This window comes from Strix aluco, chromosome 4 (genome assembly GCF_031877795.1).
Source record: "Strix aluco isolate bStrAlu1 chromosome 4, bStrAlu1.hap1, whole genome shotgun sequence".
Lineage (NCBI taxonomy): Eukaryota > Metazoa > Chordata > Aves > Strigiformes > Strigidae > Strix > Strix aluco.
In genome coordinates, this window is record NC_133934.1 from 114,466,357 (window position 1) to 114,493,515 (window position 27,159).

The 27,159-nt window shown below is 39.7% G+C and overlaps 1 protein-coding gene across 5 annotated transcripts in view; it reads right to left on the minus strand.

The window, feature by feature from the left end:
• Positions 1–26,849, minus strand: part of BTBD7 (BTB domain containing 7) — a 51,004-nt gene extending 24,155 nt beyond the window's left edge. For 3 of the 5 annotated variants that reach the window (XR_012623330.1, XM_074824995.1, XM_074824992.1), the window contains exons 1-4: positions 26,807–26,849; positions 10,238–10,470; positions 7,898–8,083; positions 1,725–2,804 (exon numbers count right to left, since the gene is read on the minus strand). Coding sequence is in view for 4 of the 5 variants with exons in the window: in XM_074824995.1 (XP_074681096.1) it covers positions 1,725–2,804; positions 7,898–7,979 (1,162 nt within the window). In the remaining variant the exon portion in view is untranslated. Of the gene's footprint in view, positions 1–1,724; positions 2,805–7,897; positions 8,084–10,237; positions 10,471–14,913; positions 15,075–26,806 lie in introns of those variants that run through there. The other 2 variants (XM_074824993.1, XM_074824994.1) reach the window with 2 other exon arrangements.
• Between the last annotated feature and the right edge of the window lie 310 nt (positions 26,850–27,159).

Sequence of the window (27,159 nt, forward strand, 5' to 3'; positions counted from 1 at the left end):
TGAAGAGGGTCCAAAGGAGTGCCACGAAGATGATCAAAGGGCTGAAGAAGCTAGCCAGGGAGAAAAGATCTAACTCCTTCAGAAGCGAAGGCTTGGGGGGACCTCATCACAGTATTTCAGTAGCTAAAGGGCAGCTACAAAGAGGATGGAGGCTCCCTCTTCACAGGGAGCCACATGGAGAGAACAAGGGGCAACAGGTACAAATTGCACCAGAAGACATCTTGATGTAAGACATCTTTTACAGTGACAACAATCACTGGAACAACCTCCCCAGGAACATGGTATAGTCCCCATCACTCGAGGTTTTCAAGATGTGATTGGACAGGGCACTAGATAATCTCATCTAGGCTCCCTTTCCAACAAAAGCTTGGGCCAGATGATCTCTCAAGGCCCCTTCCAACCTGGGCTGCTCTACAATTCAGTAATCCTGAGGCTATGAACATCTCATTCACATTCCTGTAGTGGCATATCTCAAAAAACTCATCATCTTTGTTTTCTGCCAGTTTTATTGCAGTAGGATTATTTCAACTTTCAGCATCATCTGAAAATTAGTTTCCTAATACCAACCTCTACAGAAGATACAATAGTTCTGATTAGTTTCCCATATCTTCATCACTCAGTTTGATATAACTATTAGGAGAACCCATTATAAGTATGATCTCTTCCTGCAGTGCTTATACCTGCTTTTTCCTGCCCACTCCTTAAGTTTCCTATTTTACTGAAGTCTACTTGATAGTTTATAATATAAAAGATTTCAATCTTGTCAATTTCATTTGATAGCCAGAAGTTATGGATATACAGATCTACTGTAAAAAGTTATTTTCTTAAAAAAATTAAACTAGCTTAAACAAATTATATTGGTGTTCTCAATGAATTCCATTCTCCATTCCTTAGCTCAAAAGTAAAATTCTCATCACTCACCAGCAAGGTAATTATGGCAATTATCATATCCTATTATGTGTAATATGGCCACTAAATAGTTCAAACACCAACAGATGAAACAGCAAACAAGCTCCTGCCACCACAAGAGGTATTATTAGTTCACTGATCACCTCGCCAGAGACTGCAATAACTCTGGTCAGCCTCCATGTGAAGGAAGTATGTTAACAAGATTTGAGTGATCTTCAGGAATAATGGACAGAAGTGAAACTTTCTATACTAAGTCTGAAAATACTGCCTGCCTCTGCCTTCAGTTCTGTACATCAAGAAGTAGATATTAAAGACCTAGGACTGGTGCAATTAAGCCATTAAATTTACCTTCAAACAGCAAGATTGCAGGCTTGGTGTACTCCCTTTGACAAACTACAGAAATAATCATTCAAGTTTACAGCCTTGTCAACATACAGGGATACTTCAGAATAAGTCTAAATATTTCCACCTCTCAACAAGGATCTCTTGTATCCTCCCTGTCACACCCAAAAAATGGATTATAGATAAAAGTAGATAAAGATTAGAAATATCAAGACCAGTTATACATATTTGACATAAACAGCATGCTTCAATAATGATGGTCAATACAGTTAAAAGCTCTCATATGGCTTTTCTTCTGCCCCTAGGAAACACAGATGCATTATATACAACTTATAGATGGAAAATAAATTCCCTTTCTTAAAGGGGTTGTCAGCCACTGATAGCAAGACTCAATAGGCATACTTACACTGCAAAACAGCTAAAAAAAGTTCTAATAAGGTCATATATTCTACAGCAAGGACAGTATTACATACCTTGTGCAAGCATGTTAAACTCCAAAAACAGTGCTATGTGATAAAGCTCCATAGCTTCTTCAGCCCTAGTCATGTTTAGTTTTCCTGCTACGAGAGCCTGAACTTCACTTAAACTGCCCACTGAAGGGCTAGAGTGCAAAACTGAGAGGTCCACCACATCTGTATACATACAGTTCAAAATGACCTTAGCATATTTTTTTGGTATGATAGATTCATCCAATATAATTCGAGTTGGAGTTCGTAGAGTTCGGTCTGTGATTTCTTCACCAGTTCGTATCCTCCTCTGCAGCAAGTGACGAAAAAACGGAGATCGTGACGAAATAACAGCTTTGTGAGCTCTGAGCTCTTCATCTAGACAGTTCTGACTTCCACCAAAAGTTTCAACTAATTCAGAGTTGGATGAAAAGCTAAGAACCACATCGTAGTAGCACATGTAATCAAACAGGGCGCGCATGTCAACATCTAAGGAATTTGGTGTTCCAAATTCTTCACTAAGCTGCACAAGGATATCAACATTTTGGAATCTTGAATCCTCCATCCCAAACTCGCCCGTATAAAGGTAGTGTAACAAAGCAGAAAACATAGGCATATCTATGCCAGCTGTGTTAATATCCATTATTATTTCTGCACCGTACTCTGGTGAGGAAGAAAGCAGTGTCTTAAAAAATGGACATCTTGCTGCCAATATCGCACGATGCACAGGAAAACAAGTTTCCTGAAATATTAAGTCTACATCAGTACAATATTTGTACTGATAAAGTTCAGCCATGTCTTTTTGTAGTGTCCTTGCTTCCGGTCTTGCCAAGTTAGCTTGTAGATAAAGTTCCTTTAAGGCTGATGTCCCTTCATATTCTTCTACTAATGCATTAACATCTCTGACATCCCAGCCTGAGAGAAGTTCGCGCATCTGCTTGGCATGATCAGCAGATCGGCTAGATTTCCGACGCTTAATGAATTTCTTTTTGAGGGTGGCAAGGCCAGAGGTTTTCTTTTTCTTGTCTTGAGGTTTCTCATGGCCATGGTCAAGGCTATACAGCTTTGATTCACAGCCATAACCTTGATGAGAGTAGGATGATGTCCCTGAAGGCAAAAAAAAAAAAAAGAACACATTTATTCTTTAAATTTAAAAGGAAGGTCCATAACACCTAAACATTCCATCAGTGTCTTTAAGTTACACAGTTTTTCCTTCTCCTTAGATGAGATAATTCAGCAAGTTAGACACCTGACTGAAGTCCTTTCTGGCCATTAACAAAATTTTTTTTTTTTTTTGCATCTACAAAGTTGGGGGGGGGGGGGGGGGGGGGGGGGAGAAAAAAAACTATAAAATGTATTCAATTTTAAGAACCAAGCCGTGCCCGTTAATGTAGCACATTGCAAACTTATCTAAGCAGGAAGAAAACACTGTGGTCATAACATTACAAGTGTCATTGTATTAACTATAGGAAGCGAAAAATACAGCTTTTTAAAAAATTTCTATGACCTCAGTGAAATAGTAGCACCTTCCCCCTCCCCCTTTAAGTGTTTTTCAAATTCTATTCTTCTAGCATTAAGTGTCATTTCAACAAGAAAAGGACACCTGTCATCAGACAGTTATCATAGTCACAAGGAAAAAAAAAAAGGAAAAAAGAGAACACAGTACCAAAACATTCAAGGAAATTGAGGACGATGAATTAATTTTCAATGCAAATTTAACAATAAAGTAAAAATCCTCTGTGTGATAACCAAGTAATGCCAAAAGCAAAACACATAAAATGATCTCTTTTCCACAGAACTATAGATGCTAATTTGTATGTACAATTTAAAAGATTATGGGGAATGTAAGTTTTACTGTATTATTAAAGATGTCCTTTGAACAGGGCATTATACAATACACATATAATCATTTTTCCCCTCAAAAGTCATTTATAAGGAAGTTATGTTATGAACCAAACATGTCACGAAATGAAAAATGGATTCCCCTCAACATTATCTGTCACTGTTGTGACAGTGTCTGTCAACATTACCTGACCTGTTCTAAGTGAACCTTTGCTGTCAGTTTGAATCTAGGTGCATATACAGTAACACTGATAGCAATTTAGTAAGAAAAAGAAGAATTAGAGTCTACATTTCTAGAAGGAATGGAAAACTGAAGTAATGTTTTTAATAAAGAAGTAGCTAAAAACTATAGTTTAAACAGAAGCATGATTATCATGTTAAAGGGTTATTTTCTAATTTAAGTTTACTTACAGAATTTCCACTCTAAGCCAGATGAAAAACCTCAGACATGACAGGAAAAGGGAAAAAAGAGGTACACAAACCCAACTAGTGCTTCCAGACAAAAGAATAAACCAGAAAAACACACTTGCAAATGGTATACAAATTAATAACAATCACAGCTTCATCTGAAATAGTATTTGTCCATTTTCTGTTAGGAATAGTTAACATGTTTCCATTAGTACACTTGTGTAGCTTCACTGCTTGTTGTGGTTTTTTGATCTTTAAGATCAAAGCACATCCAACCACCAGAGTTTTTGGGGCCTTTTATAACTTGTTCTATCATTGGTCTCTCACAGTTCCATTTGTTTCAGGTAGATTTGATGTGATACTATTTTGACAGTGAAGTTATGGGCCAGTCTGTCAACACACAGTGCTTTTAGTTACCACGTTATTTCAGGTAAGTGTTTCTTGAACTTTGAAAGACGTAAGAGCAATTCAAAGTTGTATTTGAGAGCACAGCAACTGTAGCAATCAGATTTCTGTAAATTGCTTTATTATTTAAATCTCAATAATTCTAAGTAAACTTATATGCTGGCTTTTATGCCAAGCTAATTAAAACTCCCCCAAATCGTGCAATACAATGGTTTTATGATCCCTCTATTAGTAAAAACTTTGGGAAGGAACTTTGCTTTGACGAAAGCCCTCTAGCCATTTCATCCATGCTACATTAATCAGGCAACATGTTATTAATCATATTGAAATTTTAAGGCAGTAAAAAAATATCAATTTAAACGAAGAGAACAGCAGCAACTCAAGACAACTTCAACAAAGAGGTTGTGCTGTAAAATTCACCATAAAAATTCCTTCCACATACAATACTAGGCATTACAATGGAAAAGTAGAGATTCAGTCTCCTGCTGATAGAGGCAAGCCTAGAATTCCTGCTCCATTTAAAGAGTATCGATCACATTTCACAATAAAAGTATAACTACACTTTGGTCACTCTATAATGATAGATTCTGCTCCAAGAGAATATGCCAGCTAATTTCTATTTGAAGGATTTTGGATTCTAATGGCAGATTTGAGTATGCAGAATACCCTCTTACATTCTGCTCAAGAAAAACTAGGACACCACAAGTCTCAATTTCTTTCTTCCCTGAAGGCTGCCATGAGGTATTACGTGCACTGAATCACCACGAGATACTGAAACAGCATTCAAACCTTTGGGTACCCCGAGCTACTTACAAGATTTAACTTCAGAAGTACTGCAAACAGTGCTATTAACCCTTACAAATAGATAAAACATTGCTATAGAAGTGCCACCACACAACTGCTTTTTGACAGAGGCAGAAGCAGAGATGCACCAGCATAGCTCCATTAGGTTCACAACAGCTGGTGGCTCCATATCCCTCAAAGAAAGAATTTTGAAGAGCTCCTTTTTGACCTGCCTGTATGCCTTCATAAGACAGCAGCATTAGAAGTAGGAAACAGAAATTTATTCCCCACTTCTATACTAAAAGGCACCGATCTACTAAATGCTGTCAAAAAGCAATAGTTACTTCATGCCCCTAGACCATATCTATGAACAGATAAAATATTTACAGGAAACAGATGACTGCCAAGAGAAACTACTTGGGCACTTGACAGTGATGGGATCTTGTCTAGTCCTCTGCATGCCCACACATTTTGAAATCTAATTATAGAGCTCTATTTAAAAATAAACATCTTGAACAGATGTACCACCCTAGAAAATGGTGTGAAATCCTCCTCTTGAATGCTGTAGACAAAACAGCAAGGAGATGACTAGTTATGCCTTTGCTAAAACAAAAGTATTTTTTACAGTAAGAGCACTGCATTATCTTTACTGATTTATCTCCTCTTCATAAACTGTACCCAAACTCAGCATTAAGTCAACCAACAATGGGAGCTCATTCTTTGAAAACTACTGTGCTTTGCCAGACGAGTTCTCAGCTTTTAATATTCATCAGACATTTACAGCGTAATATGGTGCAGCACTTTAGTGGTAAAGCAGCATGTCTAAAACAAACCCATAGGCCTGAATCCAGTTTCCAGGAATAAGGCAACTAATATATATTATGCAGCTATTATAACTCTAGTCGCCATATTTCCAGTTCTACTTTAGGGCAGTGAATAGATCTAATGCCTTCTACAGTAAAATCAAAACCAAAAACCAAAACACACCTGTAAAAGTTGATTTAACATTAAAACATCATTATTCTGACAAATGATGATTTTAGGATACATCTGTTTTCTACTGAGACAGCTACACAAACCAATCATCCAAACAAGAATCAAGATGAGAGCACGCCAAACTCCACAAAGCAGGAAGAAGAGATGTACGCCTGCAATGTAGATAGCACATGCTCATGTAATGCCACCATAGTATCAGAAGATTTCAGCAAGAATTTTAACCAGAAGACTTATTTGCCTTGCCTAAGATGAGACAGCCACACACTTTTAGACATTCCTCAAAAAGTCTCAACCACAATTTTCAATAGATAACAAGGATCAGTAAATTTATCATGACATACTATATAATGGGTTTCTATTTTGAACTTAGTAATGAAGAGCATCAACAAAACCTTCCACATACCAAGTAGAAAGTTTCTGGGAAATTTAATGAAGACTCTGGAACTCTCCCCTCTTCAAATCTGCCTGTTTTCAGGTCTGTAAGGGTTTCCCTTCATTCAATATAGAGGCAGATAAAAACCAAGACACGTAATAACATTTTGGCTGCGATTTTTAGAAACCTTTTACTACTGTTAGTTATAAAGCACTGAAAAATATATAAAACCTCAATGGGGACTTTTAGTACTAACATCTTGGATATCCATGCTGTAAAAGTTCTTCCTTGACATGCTATGGCAGCACATGCAGAATTTTTAGCCCAGAGCACAGGTCTTTACATGTAAGAGTTTGCAGGCTGTCCTCTACTCAGATCCCCAAAAGTCAGGAGTATCACAAAAGCTGAGACAAAAGAAAAACCACAAATCCTCTGCTAAGGATATCACTGTGCTTTCAGTAGTGATTAAGAAAAGAAGCAACACTGAATATCAGTAACTACTTATTCAGTGTTGCAAGCCAATGCATGAAGGAGAAAAGTGTTTATAAAGTATTTATGTTGTTTACTGCTAAGATTGTTCTTCAGACTGTCAGGATTAGGGTTTTTTTTTTAAGCAAGACTTATCTTTTCAAAAACTGCCTTCTTTTAGATTCATCACATAACTATTTATTATTTATAGTGTGACACCGCTTAGATCTACACTGAGGTCTTTTTGCACTAGACTGAAAAGCACATACAGGTAATACCCCAGTTATGACTGGGATAAGAAAATAATTTCATAAGGGCACTTCAACTCACGTTTCCAGTTAATCAAGGTCCTTGCTTGTAAATAATACTGTTCGGGCAAGTACCCCCATTCCCCATTTACAAGAACAGGAAAAGGAGAGGAGAAAAAGTTGTCTTCAAGACTGTATGTTACTTTAACAGGCTTATTATCAGAGATATCCCTTCCAGCAATAAGGAAGTAATTCACTTATATTAGACACAATGCAAACACCACAATGAATACTGATGATCAAGAATTTTATATGCCCTAATAGTTTCAGAGAAAATCTGAGGAAGAAGAGTAGAAAATGATAGATAGTTTTAACAGATAGCAACTGCTTTTGAACTGGTAAAACTAGCATGCACAGTTTAATTATAAAAAAACCTCCACTTTATTTAAATAACCTGGCATCTGTTTACTAGCAAATGGCAGATCAACTCATTGCATACGTAGGCCAAACAGATACTGGACAGTACCAAATTTCATGCACGACTGAGCTTGAATGGATTCAAACTGGTGACCTAGAAAATAAAAGCTCTGCATAACATTACTGCAAGCAAACCAAATCCAGCGCATACACAACCCAGCAAGTCGTTTATGGAAGTGACAACGTAATCGAAGAGTTACCTATGAATGTCTGTTGTGCCTGTGAATTTCCCCCTACCCTTGGGGAACACGAGTGAGGGTAGTTAGATGCATTAGCACCCATTTTCTTCAGTCACTCAGGCATTCCGCCTGCTGGCTCTTCAATGTATAATCCCATAATCTCTTATAAATCTTCAATCCCAGGTCCAGCATTCTGTTCCTCCATTTCTGAAGAACAAAAACAGCAATATGTTACTTGATTTTTCAGTAGGTATTATGTGATTTAGATAAAATAAACTCAAACTCCAGCACATAGTATTTTCATAAATTGAAACCTCAAACATTTCCAAGATAGCTTTTTATTTGAAGGATTAAATCAAGATCAAAAATACGTTTCTTTTTCCAAAATAATTTGTAATTTTCCAAATCATTCACAAATCAGTATGATAAATTGCAACAAGGAACAGGATGGCTATCAAACTTTTAGCTAAGAAAACTTCCAAGTAGGAGTTGGTCTAGACTAGATCTGCTCCTTTAACTACACCAAGAAAGACTTCTCATACCTGCTGATTTGTTTACGCATTGTTGTAAAAATCCCAAATTGAATTATACTGGCTGAGAAGGCAGAATAAGCCAGTCCCATTGGAGGTTATACCATCATCACTGCTTTCAACTGCATTTTGATTTCATACAATTTACGTAGTTCTCATTCAATCCTACTTTTCAAGTTTAAACTAGTACCTAGAAGTAGTAAAAGGTGTTTTAGCATTCATCTACTGTTTTATTAAGCATTTGAAAATGTTTCAGGAAGTCAGATCTGAGCAAATTTGAACAAGGATCCATTGCTAAGTGTACAACAAGAACATTGTAATTTATTCCTATATTAGCAGTGTTAAAATATTAATACTACAAAATGAAAGTTACCACAACAAAGAACTGCCTATTGTCAACTGAACATGTGTTCCCCCATCCAAAACAAATGCACAGGTAAAAGAGTCAAAGGTAAAGTCTATACTAGAGTTTTTTAGACTCCATTCAATATTGTGAAAACGTAGCTAAATTCTTCTGTGTTGTCACAGGTGTACCTATATTTGCTATATGCTCCCAACTTTTATCTTCTTTCTCAGCACACTTCTGGCATGTTAAATTGGACAAGTAAGCGCCATGCAAGAGCGTGTGCTTCAAGGAAGCTGCAGCACTGTTCCAGTCTCTTCTCTCCTCCTTTGACAACCTGTTTATTTCCGGCATGAGGAGTGCAGAAGAGGGAGTTACTGTGACACTGGGGAGGATATGATTCTAAGTGGAGAGGCACACCTGGCCTTTTAGTCATAAATGCAGTATGCAAAGCAAATCCTGGGGAGCAGAAAGCGAGGGACAGGCCCAGAAGGAGAAGGCTGCAAACTGCTGTAGGCACAGGGGTGAGGGGTAACAAGTGCCTCAAGATTCAAGCGCTGGCTGCATGAGAAGGAAAAGTTGGGAGGGTTTGGAAACCTGGCTTATAGATGTGGGTATGCGAAAAGGTGAGACACAGGCATGGGACTGAAACATTGTGGAAGCATGACAGAGCGCATGATTTCCAACCATCTGATGCCTTAGAACAAGGTTTCTAAAAATCAGGCCTTTTGACATTTGTGGTCTATGACATCAGGTTTTTTTTCAAAAAGGAACCACAACACCCACACTAGGTATGACGTACAGGTGGAATTGCTGCCCTAGAGAGCACGTAGCCCAGGTCTGCCTCACACAGCTGCAGACTGCTGATCACTAGTTGAATTCTGCTTAACACAGGAGACACAGCCAGAACAACACAGCAGCTTTCCTGGTATTATACAAGCCAACTTGAGCCAATCTACAGGCTTACAAATGCAGAAAGAGGAAGCTCCCATGCCTGCCTTCCCTAGCTAGGTATAACCTAGCATATAACCTGATGCTTTTCTTGAACTTGTCTCTACACAGATTCAGCTTGCTACACATCAGGAAGCAGAAAAACAAAATGCCTTCCCACATGAATAGTGAGCCTGCTCTGGATGAAGTTAGAAACAGAGCACACGGAAAACAGGCAACACCACACCAGTAAACCACCTCAGCAAACACAAGCTGTTGGATCAGTTCAGTCTTAGCCAATGCATGTGCTCATTTTCCTCCTTGTGCACAAATAAGCTAGCTATTGTAAGATAACCAAATTCATATGGATGCAGATCTCTTCTCCATACACGAAAAGCTCCACTGATTTAAGAGAAAACACTTAGAAAATAATTTCATTAAAACAGTGACACGCCAAGTGATTTGTGTACCCACACAGAATGTGTTGCTTAAATGTGCCATCCATTTCCAGATGGAATTAGTTACATTCAGTACAAGCTTTGCAGAGGTAAGAATCACCTTTCAGTTTGAATGCCAACTCTCTCACAAACAAAGGCCAGCATCCTGAGTACATATCCCAACAACTTCCCTTTTCTCAGCTAAAACTGGACTTTGTTCATTTGGACAGTGCTGGAAGAATGCCACTGGTAATCCACTTTCCTCTTCTGCATTCAGCGGTGGTGCGATAACTTGTCTATTAGATGTCTACTAACACTTTTCAGTTCATCCTGACACGGGAAAGAGTCCAGGAGCTAAGTAAAAGAGGGAAAAAAAAGTGGGTAGGTTTTTTTGCTAGGAAGCACTAAATATACATAACCGAGTCTCAGGTTTGAAGTTAATACCTTCCACCTCCTTCCACTTGGCCTCAAGCATGCCCCAGAAGATGGAAGGAATGTGATCAAGGAATATATACAACTGTTCAATACCATTAGCATTCAATGCTTGAATTTGCAAAACAGGATTTAAATTAACCAAAAAATGTAAACACAATAAAAAGTTCCTAAAATATCCAATATCTAAAGTAATTTTATTCAGAGGCTTACCACAAGAACACTGTTATACATTAAGCCCAAGTGAGTATCATGCAGAATGAATTCACTCACTGAATTTAAAATATGTAACTTAAGTAATATAGGACAGTGTAAGAACAGTGTCATAATAAAGCTGTATACATACATACATTAATGTATATAAACTATACATTATAAAAATGTACATAAGCAAACTCAAACATGCCAGGTTTCAGCGAAGGAAGAATTCAGGGCAGAGTAGGCACTGTGGTCAGCCATTTTACAAATGCCAAAACTTCCTGTGCCTCCTTTCAAATTTAACCATGCACTGCTTGGTCATCCGTATGCTGGCTGACTTCTTGAGAGAATTTTGCAGCTTGAATTCAAACACGTAGTTCATAACAAAGTGTATTGTGCCCCACAGCTCAAAACTGATCATAGCTTTAGTCCCACTACTGTCCTTAACCTTATGGACTGAAAGTACAGTCTTTGTATTTTTTTATTACATCACTAAGTTTTACAAAATAATTTTGTATAACCCATCTTGTATTTCCCAAACAATTTAAGCTGGCAGCAGTGATGAACTCTGCCCTGGAGGAAGCCCTGCCTTTCTCTTGTCATTCTTATATCCACTTTCCCTACCTCGTTTGTTCTGGCCCAGATATTCCATGAACCGGATAAACTGACCCACATTAAAACCAACCTAGACAAAAAGTTTAAACAGTATCAGTTATCCAAATGGTTTGTTATGGCATCACATGAATACTCACGCCAGCACAGGCGGAAGAAGAAAGAGGAATGTGGAAACAAACTGCTAGAGCCAGGATTGCATCTTTTGACAGCAAGGTGTACTTGAACCACTCATGGATTTAAGTGCTTTGCTTTGTTTTGCTAGTGTCCACTTCAGCATCTACACTAAACCTAGCCTACCTGCATAGAAATCAGTCTTGCTCGTAACCTGCTGAGTCTAGTACAAATGTATTTATGTCTCAGTTACCACATAAAATGACAAATCAAGAATGCTGTTTCCCATGGTGAAAGACAGCTGTAGAAGGAGATGAACATAAAATGAAGAACCAACTCCAAACCACAAGCAATCAGATCTTTATCTGCAAAAGGAAAGATTTCATCTTTCCTTGCAGAAGTTATCCTGCATACCAAAAGCTTCCCTATTTTGGCTTAGCTGAAGAGGTTTTTTTTAATCTAATTTTAGCCTCAGAATGCAGTCATGGAATTTTTTTGTTTTAAAAAACTACCATCAGGTGAACTTTTTCTTGCCTTCCTGTTAAGACTTTATATGCATTCACGTAAGCATTATCAAAAGGAAACTAAATTCAACCATCTGCTGACCTACTGAAACAGGATCTCTTGTTGAGAACAGTGACACACACAGAGATGTGCATTATGCATGTATACATGTACACAGAAAAAAAGTTAAACTATGTCAAAGCTTGTTTAAAAAAAGCCTGCACTGCAGAAATAGTATGTGAAGTGTGTTATATGAAACCAGGAAGCTTTAGAAGCCAAAATTACCATCCCAAACGCTACAAAAAAGCACAGAAGTGACTTTCAGATGATACCGATACTCAGAGCAGAATAAAATTTAAAATAAACACAAATCTAGTTAAAAGTTTCAGTACCTGAAATAAGTTTCTCAGTCTTCTCAATACTTGTCACACTGAACCTAAAAATCTTAAGAACCTAAGACAACTTGCATCTGAGGTGTCTGGGCTGACAGCCAGAAATCCCTGGATTGGGAATTTCGGTTTAACAAAAAGTCTGTGTACAGAATGGACTTCGGGTAACAGTGACACTTTGTTTGTAGTCATTACTCAATACAAAGGTTTCATAAAATTTTTTGTAGTCCACTAGGATCCAATTAATAGAAAGGGCAAGGTGGGGAGTGTTACATCATGTTTTACAAGCAAAAACATTTGACTTTTTCCCCTCTGAAATTTGAAGAGCTTTTTGTGTTTCTTCTGGAGTTGCTGCCATAGGATTATTAAATAACATAATACTAAGATCAAAGTAGGAAATCATATCAAGTACATGCACATACTCGTACCGACATGATCTTTCATGTTTTACATTTTACTCAACACATTTTAAATTTACCATGAGTAAATGACAACACAAGTATCACAAGCATACCTTATTCATATTTGCTTAGATTTTTATCTAGACCCAAAGTGCTATGCTATTTTGCCCCAACAGTTCCTTTCAAGTAACAAGGAAGTGGAACTGTAATGCAAGATGAGATGACAACATCCAGCAGTAAACTGGTACACTTGTGGAGGGGAAGCAGGGGGGCAGGGAATAAAATCAGCTTTAATAACACCAGTAAGGAAATACTCTAACTAAATTTTAGCAAGGACAAACCTGTTTTCATAGAGATTAGGTAGCTAAATACATAAAAAAGAAAAGAACTTGTGAGAACGGGCCCCTGCCATTGTCCCCAGCTTGCCCTAACAATCTGAACCTGCCTCCAGCAGAGCAGTGGTCTGGTGACCAAAACAGAGCTCTGAGCCATCACAAAGGTATTCAGGAACAATCCCGTATTCAGCAGAATGATTCTACAGCTCCCATCCACTGGGGAGTCTCTCCAAAGTCAGCCCTGGCCATACCAGTTGTTACGCAGCATCACTACTGGAATTACCAGCTAGTGACATCCAAAGGAACAAACACTTAAAAATTAAGAGAAAGTTGCTTGCAGTTGGAGTTCCAACTGTTTGTTCAGATGTGCATTCACCATCTATCTCATCTTCTTACTATCATACTGAGGGGGATTCTCCAAGGAAGAGGAGCTGACAGGAACTGGGTATTACCTGTCCTGACCCTCCTCTTACTCCATGGATGAGGCACTCAAGAGAGGTACTGGCACACACACAGATTTTGCTGAGGCTATAAGTCTCCAATCTCTGATGGAGACTTCTAAAAGACTCAATACCTATGGGACAGCATATCTTGAAGAAATTGTGTAATTGGTAAGTAATTATCTGTTCAAAGGAAACAAATGAAATTTTGAAGGACCAGCTGATTATATAGCCTGACATACATGCAAATGCACACAAAGCCTATTTTCACTCTTTTTTAAAATCCAGTCAAGCAATCAGACTTTATCATTATTCAAAATTACCTGGATGATAGAATAGTAAGATGTACAGTACTAATCCAAACCAGAATCTTTCAGCTGTATCAGCTACAAAAATGAGGAACAGATAACGTTCTTCATGATTTGGGTTTATGAATCTGTGTTATTTCACAATTTACTGCATTGGAAAAAGAAAATCCAATAAGCAAAATACCAGAACTTAAGCCACATGAGCAGTTACAGGCACAAGAGGGCAAGAAAAATCAGATATAACTAGATTACGAAAGTGACTGCATTGCTTAGTGCTTTGCTGAGAATCATGTGTTCCAGCTATCACAAAGAACCCTTTCTGAAAGTTAAGCACGAATTTTACAGCATTTTCTTTTTCATGAAGTAGTACACTTCTCCATTAAGAAGTTTTTAAAACTGAGGTGGCAAAAACACCACAGTAGTCCTGGCTTTTTATTTCTACATCTGTTGAGAATCATAGGATTGAGTTTTAGGATAATTTAAAATTTAAAATAATTTAAAAAATCTTGTACCAGTTTTCAACATGTCCTCTGTATTTAAATAGAATACAAAGGTGTATAGTCTTGAAGATATGTACACTTCAGAAAGTGAAAACACTGAGAAGCATTCTGGCAGTTGCAAAGACACAGAACGTATAGGAAAACCCCCTCTTTTCAATGCTGTCTTTGCAAATAGTGTTCGAAGTAGGCTTTTTGATGATCAGCAAAGCAATTCAGGGTATGATATGAATGTGTCACATCCCAGAAGCAATTAAGTGATGTCATCAGCAGGGAGCAACAGGTCAAGTCACTGACAACACTGTGGAGGCATGGACATCAACATATTTATATTCCCCTAAATACAAAAAAGTTCCAGCACCTAAAAAAACCAAACACACAAAGCACATGCAGACTAATGAATTACATCAGTACAATCCTACACAGAATACAAAGTTCCTCCCAAGCAACTGAAGTGTTTTCATATACTAGCAATTGAATCTTGATCTCTGTACATCACTGATCCCTCCAACTGGTTACAAGCACCCACTAACTTACTAAAAGTCTATTCTGATTGATGATACTCACATGAAAGACTTAACTAATGTTCCTGAAGTTGAATTCAAAACATTTCTTCTAGCAAAATCAGCAAGAACTAATTTGTTGCCCTCTAGGACTCTCCTGAAGTGAAATGACAGCCTGTATTCTTCAATGACTTTCCATTTTTTAGAAGTTCACTTGAAAGGAACATTATCTGATTCAGACACAAAACATCATTAAATCTATTCTGTAAGAAAATCAGAGAAATCCTACCACCAAATCTTTAACAATACCACTGAACAGAGTGATTAGGTATGAACATATCCATTTACAGGGAAAATAAGGATAATTCATTTTAGCCAATCTAGAATAACTGCAAGATATTCTGAGATATTGTGATACATTTTGAGGAGTCTAAATGTTTTTCAGAAGGCCTCTTCCAAGCAAACAAAAGCATGCTTTTGTTTTTTAAAAAAGACAAATCCTCTTTGGTATAATAAGTATGTGAACACATCAGTTGAGTAAGACAGAAAAATGAACCTCCAAATTACATGTGAAGTACCTCCAAAAAAGGACCAGAAGTTTTTTTTAAGGCAATCTGCTTTTTTTCCTACCAAAGTTCTGGCCAACACACAGTTGTCTTGTCAGGCAGTGACTTAACTCAGTCAAATTTCAGCTAAATTCAGCTTCAGATACTGGGAGCAAACACCAGTCTGGTAAGACCACTGTGCTCCTCTGTCTCCAGATGCTGCCTGTCCTTTATTGCAGCAGTATCCTCAGTGATCTGCTCCTTTCTTCCTCCATGGAAAAGGCAGGAGTAGAGCAAAAGTAAGAATTCTCCACATGAAGGTGTCCTACCTTTATACAGTGTACTTAATAGGCTTCCTATTCAGGTACCCCTTATCTGTCAACAGGATTGTTGCTTTTTGTGGAGCAGGGCAGGTAGTCTTTCCTCTCTGTAGTTTTCATAATTCATATGATTTTATTCTATTTTCTTTGAGAGTGCCCCCCAAAGATCCCCGTTTCATTAAGAAAGGGAACTCCTCCTCTTGCTCGAGCTGTGACCCAACCACAACACAAGATGCTGTTTTCAATTAGCAAGTCTACTAAGACAGGGAAATCTTGGCTCAAACCCCAACCATATGGAAGATCTGTCTCTGGATTTTAGTGCTGCTGCCTTCTCACATCAAGTACCATGTCAGAGGGGTATACCCTACAGTCTCCTTGTACTGGAGACATTTTCCCTTTTCTCCAGGCTCAATTATTTCACAGAAAGCCATTTACTCTGAATGAGGATCTGGGAGCTTTCTGTACACAATAGTGCTTCTAAATTTACTGCACAACTACATTCACCACACTTCCTCTCAGAACATGTTTCCTCTGAGAGTATATTAAACTGAAAAGGCAAACCCAGACACTATGCTCTGTACCTACACTAAGCAAGCAGCACCCATCCTCTCTCATGACTTGCTATTTTCAATTCACCTTCAAAAAAGCATCCTTTTGCTCACACAGTTTTAGTTCCCTTATTAACTTCCACAGCCATAAGTAGTCTCTGGTGATGACACTGCTTAGGGTTTTCCCAACAATAGCTCCAGTATCCCAATGTTGAAGCAGACTAAAAATCTTGGACCCCTGTACTGATCAGCCTTCCCATCCGGGTGAACTCTGTTCAGTTCATTATTTACATCTATCATCTTATTTTGGCTGCAGTCAATTCCTCATCCCGCCAGACAGACATTGTATCAATAACAGTATCATCTTGTGGTATTTCTGTTGCTTGGAATCATTACCGACATCATTCCTCATGGCTACAATGTTTCTGCAAAATCCTCTTCCTTTCTGCACGAGCTTCTGAAGTGTTTGGTGACAGAACAATACACATCTCATCTACTTCCAATGAAAACCTCTGCCTGTAGCGAAAAAAAGTTATTACCAATATTGCCATATATTCAAAACAATTTTCTCTACATCCCCCTCCTTAATATACCACCATTCTTTTTGTTCCACATACCATCCTCTCCATGGATACGTCTGTCATCACACAACAGCACATTTCACCCATGCAGCCTTTTCTCTTCGATATAACAAAAGTTTGAAGTATCAATTGCTAGCATCATCTCTTACATGTTTAAGAATAATGGATTAATCTATTTACAACAGAAAAACTGAAAGGTAGAACACAGAAAGGCGTGGTAAAGAACTCAAAAAGTAGTCGATGGTAAATGGACTCCAGTCCGTTTCATGAGACATATCAGGAATTTTATAAAAGAAACACTGATTTTCCTCATTCAAGAAAGCATTAAGTCACAGCCATAAAACTGACACATTTCAGCTGCAGTTTAAATAGCTAATAAAAATAATAGTCACAAGCCATGACAAGTCTTAGATCCAATCAAAACACAGTTTCAATACGGATTCAAAGTGCATTATTCGGTATATGCAAAAACAAGCTGTTCACCAACACTGTGGTTCCACACACATTTCATCAGCAGTGCTCACCGCAGCTACTGCTACCATCTTTCCAAAGCCCCTCCATCGTGTCAGCAACCAAATGAGGGTATTCTTTTCTGCACGATTTTCCTTGCCACTGTAATTAACTCCCTGCACCAGTTTACCAAATGACCCAAGGAATGTCAACAGAGAAGGGAAGAACAGCAAGAAAAGGCTGCTTGCTCCCCACAGTCAAACACGACATGCAGTCTAATATTCAGTTGACACAGCATAAATATTCCCAGTCCCATGCACTCATTCCTACAGCAGAGCTGTCCTCTTTCATTCTAGCAGACATATGGGAAGCCACCCAAGTCCTATCAGGGACCCGACTGGACCATGTTTGTTTTCAGCTGATCACCTGGTGTGGCTGCAAGAGCCACTGCCCTTAAGTACAGCATCGCCTCTATCTTCATTCAGTCAACTACCACTTTCAACATAAACATCTTAATGTAAGTGGGTAGCTAGAAGATCCCTCTTGCAATATGCTATTTTTCCTGCAGAGCTCTTAAAAGTTACCAGTATGAAACGTTCAAATTGTCTGCAAAGCAAGGGCAGTCATAGCAGAAACAGGCAATTTATACAGCAGTAACTACCGCTAGGATTCACCACAGCAGTGCTCACTGTACCAGCTAGCTGAACTGCTGTTTCTTCTTTGGCCTGTACTTCTTTTGCTCTGTATTTGCACAGTTTGTTCCTCCCTTCAACCAGGCCTTCGGATACAGCCATTACTACTAAAGAGGTTCATGGTGGTTGTTGCTTTTTTGAAGGCTTGGAAGATTTTAAATTCAAAGTGACAGAATATATGCATCTAGGTATTAGTTATATGGGGAAAAAAATACAAAGCCAAGCCTATGTTTATTTTAATATGTTCCCCTCAATCCAGCAAATTCCTCCACCAATGGGGGGAAGCTATCTGTGTATGCAGGACTCCCTGCCTGTCAGCTCTTCACAGGTCCATCAGGGTGATCTGACACTATCACTGAAGTCAACCAAACAGGGAGCTGTACCCTCCCCTCACTCTGCTGCTCCAGCCACGGGGTTTTCCTGTTTCCCCTCACACTACATACAGAGATGATATAATCACACAACAGGTAATTTCAGATGGCTGATCCATCACCCCACTGCTGGAGGTGGTGACAGGTGACAGACAGGAAAAAGGGAATTCTTGGAGGTTGGTCTGACAGTCAGCTACAACTGGAACAGGAACCCACAGCTGTTGATATGAAGGGAGCAGACTATTGCTATTAAACTGCCTCACGACTCCACAAAACTATACCCTCATAGTCATCCTTTTTGTTCTCTGAGCTCAGGCTCAGCCTCAACAAATTACTCTAGCCTGGGCCCAGACACACACACAGGCAGAGTCCTCCTCTGCAGCTGCTGTTTCTGAGGCTCAGGTTTCGGCGTTGACACTACCTATTCCCCTTGCCTCCTAATATCCACAGTCACTCCCAGGTCTACTCTGCTCACTGAAGCAGGCAGCAAAATAAAAAACAAACTGGGAAATTCATCGTGCGTGGTATTTATACAACAACTGACTCATTCCAGACCTTGTAAACTGGTTATGGACTGCTGCCACCCTGAGCAAGTCTGAAATTCCTGGTCAATGCCACAGGCTGTCTTCCTTTTATTCAGATGCTTTTAATGTACAAAAACACAACTAACATGGTGATCTTACACCTGTTTGTATAAATCAGTTATCACCATATATACCAAGATTTTTAACAGTTATTTAAAAGCTTGCACATTTAAAAGATTTCTTCTTTGGTTGGGCTCTTCTGTACAGTCAGTTTGAATTATTAACTTCAGCAGAAAATTTTAAGAGCCATACTGACTTCAACAAGTCACATTTATATCATAACACCTGATGCCAAGAAATCTTTCTATACCATACACTTCAAAGATTTCAGCCATTTTGAAGATAGATATTTTAGTACATGCACATGAGAGCATGTAGAGTAGCAAAATACACTAGTATTGCAATGCTTCCCCTCACAAGCAAATTTCACATACTTCCACAAACTATCAGAACCCTCAAAAGTTACACCAGGAACTTTGGCTTCAGCAGTTACCTTCAGTAATACCTACATTTAGATTCCATGCAAGTGTAGTGAGAACTAAATGCTCACAAACTTTGAGGTGTGTCCTCCCCAAAAATACAGAAATCAATTTAAAATTATACAAAAAAAATACACTTTCTCAATGATAAAAGCAATCAATTAAGGAAGGAAAGGCTTAGTCAGAAAACCAGTCTAGTAGTTAGTCTACAATTAAGTTAGAGCTTTGTTTACATTTTTCCCCTTGGCAAGAGAAGGAAGTTATGTCTTCCAGATTTCCTGCAACAAGCTCTCTTCGCATTTCTAAAGCATTTATTTTTTGTCCTGTAACATGAACACACAAGTTTTACAGAACAGTCAAAGCAGCATCACACATATTGACATAACATGTTCTTCCTAAAAATGGAGGCAGTCATTTACACATTCAATTTAATTCAGCAATATCTACACATACCTCATGTACGCAGACTGTTTAAAATTGCAGAGTTATGAGAGCTTGTGGGGTGTTTTTTTGTTTAACTATTTGCTAAAGCAAATCCGCCCTTTGAGCAGACTGATGATACGCCTTAACTCTTCCTTCCCTACAAGAGTTGAAGCTTTTTAGCTGTCCCAGAACATCCGAAAAAATATTTTTTGAAGAATTCAAATACAATTGTTAGAAGGAAAGCAAATGTCTGTGGGATTGTACTAATTAGAGAAGATAATCCATTAAAGCAACCCATTGCTCCTAATCTCATTTTAGACCAAGTTTTGTTCTGCTTTCTCTCTTAGCCACAACTGTCCTTGATACTACTACTCTTTCACATTCAAAGCAAGGGCAAAATGCAGAAAGGGAAGCCTTTGCCAGTGCGTGCTATATTTACCAAACCTTCTTTCATTCCTCCATTATTTGAGGTTCATCAATATTTGGTAGAAAGTCAACACTGGCACCACTTCTCTCTACCCAGTTGATCATTCCCACTCAACTGTCCTTTCTCTACTTTCACATTCATATTCAACAAACAAGAAGAGTTTTTAACTGGATCAGTTTTCAAATTATCAAAAATTAAAAGTTTATTTTAAAGGAAACAAGTTAATCTTGTGTATGTGGAAAAAAAAAAAAAGGCAAGTTCCATTTCCTTCCAAATTTAAAACAATGACGAAACTCAGATTCACAAGATGTTTAAATAAGCACTCTCGTTACTGTTGAAGATCGATAGCATTTAATGCTATTTAGCCTTGATGCAGGTAAAACCCAGTCACAAAAAATTACATTTTCTAATTTAATTCTCCAGAAAAACAAGTTGGTAGCTAAAAACAGAATGAGGGGAGAAGGGAAGAAGGAGAAAGGAAAGTAGATCCCTAAGACGGTGGTGGGGAAATATCTAGATCAGCACAAATCTGTTAATCCAAACTGCCCAATTTTGAGCCAATAATCAACTGAGGAACTACTCAGTAACAAAATTACTTTAGATATGCATTTTGCGTATGTATTTTAAGAAGCAGACATCTGGGTACATGACAGAAAACCTCTAAATCATTCCCCTTGTACAAAGTACTTCAGCACAACCTCATATTAAACACTACAGAATTTACATGGATGAGCACTATAATTATCACAGAAGCAGAAAGGCTTTAAACAGGACTTGCATCTTCCTAGATGAAGTCAAAGATCACCAAATGCATAGCAAACCCAGTTCCAGTACTCAAGGAACCACCTCCCCCCAACCTTTAAGAGTTATAATGAGAACAAAGCTAAAGCGAGAGAAAATCAAATATGCTGAAAGTGTATGGCAGCATCAGTCCAGAAAAATATTGTCTCATTGCATTCTGATTGGATTTGTTATTTTAGAAGGCTTTTTAGTCAGCTCTTAAGCAGTACTTCCAGCACCGCGATCAGGAGAGAGATTATGAAAAGGAGCTTTTGTCACTCATACTGATTATTTTTAAAGTAATTAGAATAACCTACCCATCACAGAGGTGTTTTACATACTTCACTGCAGTACAGAGATCTGGGGTAGCAGACGATAAGCAAAGCAGCATTCCAGTTTCTCACTAACGCAATGTGATCTACCTGGTCACTCAAAAAATACTTTAATCTGCCTATAAGCAGGTATAATTTTACTAAGGTTTGATGACTTCACAGGACTTTGGTATTCTTGCTCTTTGTATTCTAAACCTTGATTCAAATCTCATAAGAACGAACAGTATTCTCTGACCCAAGCTAAAGTGTAAAACACACAGAGATACATTTTATAGTTCTACTGATCACACAGAGCTTCTGCAAGTACTGGGTCACAAAATAACATGCCAAACTAGAACACTAAGCAGCAGTCATTTATTAAATCGCTGTTTCAGTAAGCTCCTTTGAGTTTAGCCATTGTTACCATCAGTAGAAGTGTAGAATGGCTTGACAGTTATCCTGAAACAAGAGTTTTAATAGATCTTGGACAAGGCTTCCAAATTAGAGAGGGACCTTGCACACCATTAGCTAGCTTGATCTATCTCTAAAGCACTTCCCACTAGGTAACACTGAAGATTTGAAGTGATGAAGAATACCAGGAAGAAGAGATTCATCTTAAAAGCTGCAAGTTAGCATACTGAAATAATCCTGTATCAAAGAGGGCAGAGTAGAAATAAAAAGGTTCTTTAAGAAGATAGGGAATGGTAGTAACAGCAGCACTAAAAAGAGTTTCTAAAAAAATAAATTCTACCCTTTACAATTTACTATAGTGCACTAAAAACAGGATATGATAGCTAAGAGAAGCAAAGATGGACAGAAAATAAATTCAGTCTTTCCAATACAGGAAGAACTGATCATATAACAAAGTTTGAGTGTCATACAGAACACACAGTATGACCACTGAATTCAGACAAGATTTGAGGACAAAGAACAAATAGGATTTACAAAATTATCAGACATTTATACAGAGAACAGCTAGTGTTAGAATGTCAAGTTTGAAAAACAAAGCAACTTCTCTAGAAGATACTTCTGAAACTTAGAACCTGATTCAGGAAGGTGTTACCCTCAAATGTTACACCTCACACCTTACTGCAAGTTGTTTCTTAATCAGTTTTGACTGCTGTTAATTTTTTTTTGCGTGTCTTATCACTCTGGTATAACACGGTAATTCCTATTTTACATTTAGAGAAATAATTTAACCCACTGATGACAGAAAATCCCCAACAGGCTGAACACATGTCTGCAAGCCCATCAGTTGTTAAAGTACACATTCAGTAGTGTTTGGTGTAACCTTGCACAACACTTACACCCAGTAGAGCAATCAAATCAGATTTAAATTTAACGAAGTATATAGTTATGTATGTACTTCAACCCCACCCTTTGAGCAACACAGTCCCACCTCCAAATCCTCATTACCTACCTGACCTTGCTCCTATACTGTGCCAGCAAACAAACTTTCCACGGCAATGTGATGACCCAGATCAGGGACCTGATCTGAAGTTATTTTGTGTTTTAGTAGTTTATTTTTCAGACAGATCAGTTTCCTGCAATGTTTCAGAGTGAAACCATGTAAACAGCTCTACCAATGCAGCTGAAGAGACTGTGCAGGAAGCAGGAGAAAGCAGCTGTGGACTCCCAAGTGTTCAAGGCAATTTTGTCACTAAGCATCTATCAAGAACCTCATGGGCATCGTTACAGAGCAAGAAAGCTATCTGCTATAGTCCCAAGGACAGAGAAATGAGACTTCAGATCTCCTTTAGTTTCAGGTGAACATCTGACATCATCTGATGTCTTTGCTTGAACACTGGAAACTAAAGCACCACAGACAGAGTAAGATGAGAACAAAATGCTAAAACTTTACAGAACTTCAGGCAGCAAGGTATGAAATAAGTGGTGCATACACCATCACTGATATTCAACTCCTTCCTAACCGTTTTTCCTCTTGGCCATTTCTTCTCTTCCCAACACACAATTTTCACTGTTTCTACCTAAAACACACAAGGATTTCAGATCTCCTAGCATCCATTCATTATACAGAAGGTATCATTACAATTGGCATCCTTCTCGGGAGACATGCAGGAAAGACTGGATAGGCACAAAACGCAAGACTAGCATCAAACTTTACATCTACAGTCCCTTCTTGTTATAGCTCAGGCATACCAGTAAGCCAACATACAAAAGAGCATTCTAAAAATCCACAATAGCTTCTGTCCAAAGATTTAAAGATACACTGACAAGCCTTATTCTTCAAAGAACCTGGGTAATGAGACAGATCAGTAACTACATGACTCACTGGAAGCTCATCTAACACACACATGAACTAGGATTCCCAGTCTCCACTATATGCACCATAAAGTTTGTGCATCAGTTTCCCAGATTTGCATGAAAAAACAGTACAAGCCATTGATCTGTTGACAGAAATCAAAACTCACGTAAATAAGTTCAGAAAAACCCAAAACATTTAGCATTAAGACTGAAACTCGCAGTTTTATATAAAAATTTATTGTAGGAGCAGTCAGATTCTCATTAGTGTTATTAAGAACATAGTTATTTCTTCTTAAGAGCAATCTCACAATTTAGCTACATGAAGTCCATGCCAGATGTCCACAGGATGTTTTGATTCATCCTGTTTTTTGTCTCTGAAAGGCAGCCAGCCACAACTATCTTGGTCATCACTGTGCAGCCAAGACATTGGAATACACTTCCCTTTCCTTGTACATGCTCTGGTATATCAAAACCAAACTAGCATCAGGGTCAGAGGAGGGGCAGGGCTAGTGTCACACCTCCTCCTATGGTCAGGTGCAGGACCACAAGATACCACAACGCCACTGCAGCCTGCAAAGCGGGACAGAAGAAGGCATCGTCAAAGCCTAGAATTCATCCTCTACAAGCCTCTAAATTAATTGTCACCAGTGACAGCTGTAAACTTGACATCATGTATGCAGTAATTTGAAAGGCTACTTTCAAAATGAAGACTCAATATTTTGTTAGTCTATTCATCAAGCTCTGTTAGCCTCTCTGAACTAAATTCAAATAGCTGGCTGCAAAGACAGCATATTCTACTATAATTTAAGAATGAGCAACATACCTTCACAACTTAGACAAGCTTGAAAACCAAGAGGGGAGAAGAAAATCTTTAAAAAAAAAAAAATCACTATGACAAGTCCATGCAAGTCTTCCGAGAAAGCTTATAAAAATAATTCTGTTCTTTCATGTATGACTCTTTGCAAATCAGTCAATGCCAGCTATAAGCATTACACCACTACTGTATCTATGACTCAGCAAGGGAATCTGGACATATGAAGAATACTCACTTACATTCGTAAGAGGCAAGGTTTTAAAAAAAAGCCAGCAATTACAACAATGCCACAGAAAATGATCCAAGACGACTCACACCTGTGCTCCTTGTATGTTTAAACATACAAAATTAAATTAGAATGTCAAACCAACTTATATATTGGCTAAAGTTTGAAAGCAAGTAAAACAATGCTTAGTGCAGCTGAGCCAAAATACAAAGGATTCAATACCTTTTTTATCTCCAAAGAAGAAACAAACACTGGCTGTATATTCTACACAAAACACTGAATTCAATTTACAAGATTACCTGTATGTAGTCCAACTACGCAAGTCTAACTTCAAATCTGAACAAAAAACAGAGAGCAATCTGCAGCTTTATGTTGTAACTTAAGATACAAGCTTTATTCACTAAGAGAGTCATCAGAGGTTTACATACAAGCATGAACAGATAGTAATGTTTACACAACATTATTTGACACAGCAAAGTAGCAAGTACTCCAATGGCTCAATTATGCTTTGGTTCATCAACTAAGAGTAGTTAGAATTAAATTACTCCAACAAGGGAGAAAACATCACAAGCCATACCTTTCCAATACACTATCTTCATCGAGATATTCTACAAAATAAGCACTCAGACCTTGCCTTTTAAACACCACAGTCCACAGAGTCTGTACATTACTAAAGCACACTTGTTCCACATCCTCAAAAATAATCTCTACAGAATTAATTTTGTTATGCTGGCAGCAGACTCTTAGTTGACAATGGGAGGAGGGGAGAAAGAAGGAAGAAATATTTTCCTTGATTTCTTAAGCAAAAGGTTCAAATAGAGAGGGATCTAAATTCATTGGATCTAAAAAGGTATTCCCTTTCCTGCACCTCCCTGTGTAAAGAAGCATACTAATACAACTAGGATGAAAGTGGTCCACGGTTTACATTTGATACAATAAAGGAGAATTAGAAGACTAAACCTCTTTAACATCTTGTAGACAAAGAGGGCTTCTCAGTGCCTAAAAAAAAAAGCTATGAGCACTAAAAATTTTGCATCTGAGTTTCTATTTTCATCTCCTCCATTTCTAAATGAAAACAGAGCATGCAATATGTGGCAAAACCTGAGGTGACCACATCCCAGTGGTGTATCTGCCAAACACTGTAAATTTGTGTATTATGTTACACTGGTTTGGAGCAAAGCCTCAAACGATGCTACATTCCCTAAGCTAAATTCTCAGCGGAAAAAAGTATCATTGTATCAACACGTATTTTATTATCTTACTATCATATTTTATGCTAGCACTTGACATGTGTGACATCTTTCAACCAACGGCCTCAAATGGGATGGCAGGGGAGAGCAAGTAGAAGCACAAACCAACAGCAAAGCACTATCCCACCAGCAGCAGGAATATTCCAGAGGCACAAGCACACACATCATCTACAAAGCTCTCCAAGTTTCTCCAGGAACACCACAGTAACACCTACATGGAGAGCTGCAAGCCGAAACCCCGCATCCCAGGGCGGCAGCAAACTCACGGCCCCAGGGACGGGCTGAACGGCCGAGCGCTCAAGCGGGAGCCCCGCAGCCCAGCCCAGTCGCTCTCGCACCGGCCAGACCCAAGGGATGCACCGCAGCAGCGGGAACACAAGCCCCGCACCGGCTCCTGCGTGAGGCGACTCCAACAAGCCCCGGAGGGCTCCGCGGGGAGCGACGCCGGAGGGCCACACCGCCCCGGGGAGGGGGCGTCAAGGCAGGACCCAACGGCGAGAAGAGGCAGAGGCGAGGCCGCTGCCGGTGCTCCGGACCGGGGACTCCTGCGGGCTGGGCCCGGCCGCCCCCGGGAGCGGCCCGAGGAGAAGGGCCGCTCCCCGCGGCGGGAGGCCTTGTGGGGCGGCGGGGGCCTGCACCCCAGCCCCGCCGGAGCAGCGGAGCCAGCAGCGGAGCCGCGGGCTGGGAGCGACGAGGCGGGCGCGGGAGGAGCCTGCCCGCAGCCGGCGCGGGGCACTGCCGGCCCGGCGGGGCGCACACCCGGCCCCAGCTCAGGGAAACCCGCCGCGGGGGCGTCGGCGGTCTCGCCCCCTCCCACTCGCCGCCGTAACACCGAACCCGGCCCCCCTCCCCCAGCCCGCGCTCCCCGCGCGTCTCCCCGCGAGGCCTCACCTCCGGCAGCCGCTCACCGCCGCCATCCTCCCCGCTCAGCACAACCCCCTCCCTCCCGGCCCCGCTCCCGCCGCCGCCATTTTGATCCAGAGCCCCAGCCTCGGCCGGGCAGGGGGAGCGGGCACGCGCCTGCGCAGAGGCGCTGCGGCGCCCGGGCCACGTGGTCCGCGGGGAGGGGCGGGGCGGGGCGCGGGGGTCCCGCCCCCAGGGGGCGGGGCGGGCTGCGCCCGAGGGGGCGGCCGACATGGGGGGTGGGCGTGGGGTCCCCTGTGGCGGGTGGTGGGTCTGGGTGGCCCCGCCGCCCTTCGGTACCTTCCTCTGTCACAGCCGTGGCGTGGGAGGAGGGAAGAGGG